Source organism: Trachymyrmex cornetzi, unplaced genomic scaffold (genome assembly GCF_001594075.2).
Source record: "Trachymyrmex cornetzi isolate Tcor2-1 unplaced genomic scaffold, Tcor1.1 scaffold326, whole genome shotgun sequence".
Taxonomy (NCBI): domain Eukaryota; kingdom Metazoa; phylum Arthropoda; class Insecta; order Hymenoptera; family Formicidae; genus Trachymyrmex; species Trachymyrmex cornetzi.
The window spans coordinates 435,819-442,780 of record NW_017297961.1 but is presented as its reverse complement, the minus strand read 5'-3'; the positions used below and the strand labels follow the sequence as shown (position 1 = coordinate 442,780).

At 32.7% G+C, this 6,962-nt stretch overlaps 1 protein-coding gene across 1 annotated transcript in view; it reads right to left on the bottom strand.

The window, feature by feature from the left end:
- bent (projectin protein bent) overlaps window positions 1–6,962 on the bottom strand; it is a 221,823-nt gene that overhangs the window by 185,166 nt on the left and 29,695 nt on the right. The window contains exons 21-42 of the mRNA XM_018510206.1: window positions 6,489–6,533; window positions 6,143–6,211; window positions 5,502–5,552; window positions 5,350–5,406; window positions 5,208–5,264; window positions 5,081–5,137; window positions 4,911–4,967; window positions 4,744–4,800; window positions 4,507–4,659; window positions 3,140–3,190; window positions 2,906–3,052; window positions 2,794–2,847; window positions 2,561–2,701; window positions 2,440–2,490; window positions 2,116–2,325; window positions 1,992–2,045; window positions 1,842–1,898; window positions 1,704–1,757; window positions 1,508–1,627; window positions 1,203–1,259; window positions 991–1,074; window positions 846–908 (exon numbers count right to left, since the gene is read on the bottom strand). Of these exons, the coding sequence (XP_018365708.1) occupies window positions 846–908; window positions 991–1,074; window positions 1,203–1,259; window positions 1,508–1,627; window positions 1,704–1,757; window positions 1,842–1,898; window positions 1,992–2,045; window positions 2,116–2,325; window positions 2,440–2,490; window positions 2,561–2,701; window positions 2,794–2,847; window positions 2,906–3,052; window positions 3,140–3,190; window positions 4,507–4,659; window positions 4,744–4,800; window positions 4,911–4,967; window positions 5,081–5,137; window positions 5,208–5,264; window positions 5,350–5,406; window positions 5,502–5,552; window positions 6,143–6,211; window positions 6,489–6,533 (1,746 nt within the window). The remainder of the gene's footprint in view (window positions 1–845; window positions 909–990; window positions 1,075–1,202; window positions 1,260–1,507; window positions 1,628–1,703; window positions 1,758–1,841; window positions 1,899–1,991; window positions 2,046–2,115; window positions 2,326–2,439; window positions 2,491–2,560; window positions 2,702–2,793; window positions 2,848–2,905; window positions 3,053–3,139; window positions 3,191–4,506; window positions 4,660–4,743; window positions 4,801–4,910; window positions 4,968–5,080; window positions 5,138–5,207; window positions 5,265–5,349; window positions 5,407–5,501; window positions 5,553–6,142; window positions 6,212–6,488; window positions 6,534–6,962) is intronic.

The window sequence follows — 6,962 nt, the reverse complement described above, 5'->3', positions numbered from 1 at the left end:
TATACATAAAATTTAATATATTTTTCATGAAAATTTATGAAATTTAATGTACTTTTCATAAAATTTTATTAAAAGTACATTAAATTTCATAAATTTGATGTATACGTTCATTACATTTAAATAAAACTAGTGTAACTTAATTTTCAGTTAAATCATTCATTACTTTTAATTTCGTTCATAACCACAAGCTTCATTTACATGTAAAGGAAGCTCGTGGTTACATTTCTAATAGTGTACTATATAATAATTATAATCTTTCATATAAGAGGTACATAAGTAAGCGAATATCGACATAGGAGTTGTGTGGCTCAGTGGAAAAGCGGCAGCCTCGTAGACTAGACTTGGAGGCCTCGATTCGAATCTCGACAAGAGCGGAGCTGATTTTTTCGTGCTATCGGTTATGCCTTACGACGAGTAATTTCGAGTGGTGAAAACGTGCAATGTGAATGACAAGTGCTAAATGAGTATTTTGCACTCGTATAAGTTTTTTCACTCAAATTTACGTTTTTATCGCTCAAAAATACTCGTAATTTATACGTTTTTACCACTCAGATATACTCGTGTCCTGCATGAATGTAATCCGTTTTAACCACTCATTTTTACAGAAAAGTCCCTGTTTGCGACCTAAAAACGGAGTCATACTCACTGAGTAAAATGCTCGTTTTCACCACTCAAATTAACCGTTCGCGCGGGCTAAAAATGGGCTAAAAATGAAAAATTTTTATAAGGGTTGTTTCTTCAATATACCTATATTTTGCATGTAATATTAATTTCTATTTCTATCTAACAATCTGTCTCACCGCACAAATGTATGTATGTGTGTGTGTATATATGTATATATGTACCTTATCGGATGTAATAGAATTTCGTTCGTGCTCGATGGATTTTGGCGGATTTGCCCATACGTCCTAAAATAATATATCGATTTAAAAATAAATAAATAAATAGTTTTGCTATCCTCCATAAGATTATAAATATTTCGTAACTAACGTAATTATAGTGCATGTAGTAAGTTTTGACATATCGGTCTAGTGGAAGTTTATGAGATGTGTCCGTGAAGCACACATCTGTATCCTAAAATAACAGCATACTTCACTAAGCTGTTTTATGTAAATGTAAGACCCGAAAGTGTGAGTTATGTAAAGTGAAGTGGAGTGAAGAGAAGCAAAATGTTATATGTATTCTTATATTCATGTATGTACCTCATCATGTGCAACGTGTTTATCGTCATGTCCTTTCGATTTCGGCACCAATTCGTCCTAAAATTTTAAGAATGTATTTTAATGTATTTTATTATATTTTAAGACAAAGGAGAGATAAATTTGACTTTATTTCGGGTATTGTATTTTTATTTATTATATATAATTTTCCTAAAATAAATTTTGTTACCTTTTATCAATTTACTATCATTATTATTATCCTTTCATTAAAAAATGTCAATGGATAAAACTAAATTTCTTTTTAAATTATAATTAGATATTATCTTGTCTCGTGTATAATTATCTACCTCATCATTTAGCTCGGACTTGATATCACGTACTTTTATTTTGTCCAAAGCTATTTTATCTCCTTCAGCTTGATCGTCAGATTTTGATACGCGTTTTTTAGTCTTTATTTCCGGTGTATCCTATAATAATAATAATTTTAAATTTGCTATTTCATAAATTTACTCAAATATGCGCGAAATTTCAGTAGTAGTGTACCTCATCTGTTTCATATGGTTTGTTTTCACGTTCCCTTTGTTTAGACGAAATATCCTAGAAGTCAGCATAAAAAAATATGTAAAAAATCTGTACAATACGATGTGTAAGTGTACTCTGCAATGCGTAACGTACGTGTACCTCGATTTTTTCGTCAGATTGACGTTGAGACGATTTGTCTTTAAATTTTGGTAAATCCTAAAACAATATTATAATTAAAATATTATATATCTTTCTTCTTAAATAAACTCACACTAATTGTGTACTTAATTAATATACTAATTTACATACTTTGCCGTATGTCTTAGAATCAGTATCATGTTTTTTCGGTTTGGTCCAAACATCCTACACAGTATTAATATTTTAAAAATAAAATTTGCTTCTAAAAAATGCATATGATATAAGTGTCGTATACCTCAATTTTTTCATCAGATTTGTGTGAACGTATTTTGTGAATAGATGTGTCATGTGTTTTCTCTCTCTGTTCTGACACTTCGTCAGGTTTTTGTATTTTAATTGCAGGTGTATCACGTAAAAGTCTCTTGCCTTTAGATTCATCAGATTTATGTGATTGTAGTTTAGCTGTAGGTGTATCGCGTAAAAGTGTCTTAACTTTTGGTATGTCCTAAAATATTATTTAACACGTCATTACTATTGTCTTTGTTCTTACTCAATTAATTGTATACGTGTGATAATTAATAATTGTATTATATTTTATATAATTATTAACTATACGTACTTTAGATTTCTTTGAATTGACAACGTGTTCTTTGGGCTTAGTCGATATATCCTAAAACAATATTATTTCGAAAGTGTGTAACATATGCTTCATAAATTATGCGATAATATTTGTCATATACCTCAATTTTTTCTTGCGAATGTATTTTATAAGTAGGCGTATCATGAGAAAATGTTTTATCTTTTGAAACATCGTCGGATTTATGCGGAAGTATTTTACTCGTAGATATATCACGCAAACGTGTTTTCTTTTTCGGAACATCCTAAAATAACGTTTAAAATTTTATAGCCACTTCTAAAAAGATACTACTATATTTATGAATAATATTTATAATTTAAATATGTATATGCATACTTTTTCATGCTTTTTGGGGGAGTCATTATCTCGTTCTTTACTCGCCCAAATATTCTAAAAAGAGTAATATATTAAAGATATGTAATTTATGCCTCGCAATAATATTATATACCTCAATTTCATCGTCAGATTTTTTCGGATGTATTTTATGTATTGGTGTGTAATGAGAAAGTGTTTTATCTTTTGAATTATCGTCGTATTTACGCGATAGTACTTTACTCGTAGGTGTATCATGTGGTTTTTTCTCTTTCAAAATATCCTAAAATAATATATTTAAAATTTTACTCTTTTAAAGAAATTCAAACTCTTCGCGAATAATTTCTGTAATTTAAATGTATTTGCATACTTTGTCACGTTTTTTAGAATCAGTGTCGTATTCTTTACTCGCCCAAATATCCTAAAAATATTGATAATGTAAAGATATGCTACTATTAAGTATACAAATTTGCTTCCGCCGTTTTCTTGTAGATGGCTTTAGCGGTAAGTGGTGGTCGAAATAAATAGATCATAGACGTCATACAATAAACTTGGGCATCTGTCAATATAACCCCATAGAAACATTAGTCGATTTGTGTCTGCATCATAAAGTTATTCTCGATTGAAAATATCAGTTTACGAGCCAAATTCTCGTCATTTGCGGGAGGTTTTAATTTTCTGCTTCAATATGAAGAAATCTGCGGCTGAGATTGCTATTAGTGAAAGAACATGTCGTGAGTGGTTTCAACGCTTCAAAAATGGTGATTTTGACGTCGAAGACCGGCATAACGGTGGAAGAGAGAAGGTTTTCGAAAATGCATAATTGGAGGCATTATTTGATCAAGACTCGTGTCATCAAGAAGAATTGGCACGATCATTGGGAGTGACTCAACAAGCTATTTCAAAACGCCTCAAAGCCATGGGAATGATTCAGAAGCAAGGAAATTTTGTGTCGTACGAGTTTAAGCCGAGAGATGATGTTGAACGGCGTTTGTTTGCTTGTGAACAACTGCTTGAAAGGCAAGGACGGAAGGGATTTCTGCATAGCATTGTGACTGGGGACGAAAAATGAGTTCATTACGATAACCCCAAGCGCAGAATATCCCGGCCATGCTTCCACGTCGACGGCCATATCGAATATTCACGGCTCCAAGGTCATGCTCTGTATTTGGTGGAACCAGCTCGGCGTAGTGTATTATGAGCTGTTAAAACCGACTGAAACAATCACAGGCGATCGGTATCGAACGCAATTGATGCGTTTGAGCCGAGCATTGAAAGACAAACGGCCGCAATACAACGAGAGACACGATAAAGTGATTTTGCAGCATGACAATGCTGGACCCCATGTTGCGAAAGTGGTCAAGACATACTTGGAAACGTTGAAATGGGAAGTCCTACCCCACGCGCCGTATTCTCCAGACGTTGCTCCCTCTGACTATCACTTGTTTCGATCAATAGCACACGGCCTGGCTGACCAGCACTTCCGGTCTTATGAAGAAATAAAAAATTGGATCGATTCGTGGATCACCTCAAAAGATGACCAGTTTTTTCGACGCGGGATTCGTACGCTGCCCGAAAGATGGGAGAAAGTAAGTGGCCAGCGATGGACAATACTTTGAATCATAAATATATAACCAGTTTTTTACAATAAAGCCTCGAATTTCGGAAAAAAAAACGGCGGAAGCAAAGTTGTACACGTAATACATGCCTAGCCATTAGACAATAAATGTTCTGTACCTCTATCTCTTTATCCGATTTCTGTGGATGTGTCTTATTTGCGATGGTGTCATGTGATATTTTATCTTTTGGTTTGTCTTCATCTGATTTTTCATGTGAATGTGTTGTATCTGCGGGTATGTGAGGTTTGTGTGTCTTATCTGTTGACATATCCTAAAATAAAAAAATATCATGTTCGAAATATCATGTTCTTTTAAACTAAAATGTATTGAACTTTTATGTAACATATTTGCATACTCTGTACGGCATAGATTCATTATCACGTTCTCCCGGATTGTGAATACTCCAAACATCCTAAAATGAATACCGTCGATAAAATACGCAACGTTAGTAAAACTTTTAATTATCATTATAACATCGTTTATGTGTGTATGCGTGTGTGTATAATATAATTTTTTATATACCTCACGTTCATCATCCGAATCGCGAACGCGTGGCTTAATTGCAGCTTGAGGTGCAACCTAAAAAATTTACTTTTGTGTAATTCTTCTTGTTGCAAATATCATAAATTTTTCCGATTTTAAGGAAACTACATTTTGTTAAATACAGTTAATATATAGCGCGAGATATGTACCTTCGGTTTACGGTCAGTTTCATAAACGAAAGAAGTTGCCCTGGACTTCGTAGTTTCCTATAACGTTTCATATGCTTATATCGCGTATCTTAAGACGCATAAACATAACAAGAAATGCGTTACGTACCTCATAATGTTTTATCGATTTACTACCGCGCTCTGTCGGTTTAGACGACCAAACGTCCTAAAATTAAATGTAACGTGTATGCTGATCTAATGGACGATATACACGATTGAGAGTAGTAGGTATTGTGTTTATGTCTATGTACCTGAATCTCTTCGTCGAATTTATGTGTGTGTGGCTTGATCTTCGCTGTGAGTGTGTTCTAAAAAAAATAGTTATCTCGTTACAAAGTACAAAAAAAATGATATAAAATAAAATAAAATAATTAGAGTAATTAAAATATATGTGTAAGTGTACCTCGTCTTCAATCATTCGCGAAATGGCTCTTGGCCTGAATACGGATACATCCTGCAATGATGCAAGGTAAAATGTTCCTTTATGTTTCTTTGTACAAAATCTACGTACTATTTAACCCTAATATTTATCGCACAAAATAAAAAATCCAGCGTTACCTAATATTTTTGACCCTATACTATATCCTTAATTAAATTCTTCTTAATTGTAAAATTTTACAGAGAGCATAATTTTTGTATTTTAAGTAAAAATTATAATTTTTCTTTTTATTGTAAAATTATTTGCACATTGAAAGCTTTAAAAGTCAAATCTACGGATAAAATTATTTTCAAAGACTACTTAGAAAAAAACAAAAGTCAATTATATAATTTATATTATTTAATTTATATTATATAATTTATACACAAGCTGGTTTAGCCAAACAATAAAATTACATCAAGCTATTAATCTAATAGAAAATAATTTATTTCTATAAAATATTAAAACTCCTTCTTATGTCGATTTTGAGAAGGTAACTTTCACGCACGTATACTTACTTTGTTCTTCTAAAAATGTTATACTACAACTAATCAATTTATTAATAACAAAATATTTTGTTAGCACATTATGTAACTGATTAAAAACAGCAATATATTCTTTCTTACCTTTTCAGTCGTTTTCTTCTTTTCTATAATAGAAGATCGTCTGCTTTCTACCCTAACTTCTTCTTCGGCCTAAGATATGTAAAACATAAATTAAAATTTGATTGACGTAAGTTCTCTAATTCATAATAGTTAATGTTTTTCAATAACATTTCTATTTTAAAACTGGCCTAAGTAAAGCAACATGCCTAATTACACGTAAGATTAACTATTTTACAATAATATAATAAAATACTTTAACTTATGTTATTTTATTCTGGTTCATGAGTTCAAATACTTTTTTCAATTTTGTAAAATTAGTTGTAATTGTTTTTGGCAATGTTTGTGTGTGAAATGTGTATATGTGTACTTTCTGTATAGAAAGACGTCGTGGTGTCGCGGTATCATCCATTATCTATACCAGTAGTCGCAAGAATTTGCACATTTCGGGCCGATTCCGGTGCGCGACCCCCATCACCGCACGGCTGAGCCGCCGGGCGGTCACGTGACGCTCTGGCTCAGATAGTGTACAACAGCCTTAATGTGCACTGAGTGCGCACCAGTGCAACCAGTGAAATACGCTATCAGAGCTGCTCCTGTACCAGAAATATACTGGGAGCGCGCCTTCCTTGCAACGGCCGACGACTCATCGCAGGCGTAACGGACGACACGACTCGGGCATAACATTATATTAAATAATTTATACTTATATATTAAATAATCGATTAACATAAAATTTTCTATTGTAAATTTATTCATTATTCCTTAAGGGAGGGGTGTAGTTAATTCGGTCAAAGGAAGGCATGTTTTTATGAATTTTTATAGGCGCTCTGGTTAGCGCCAG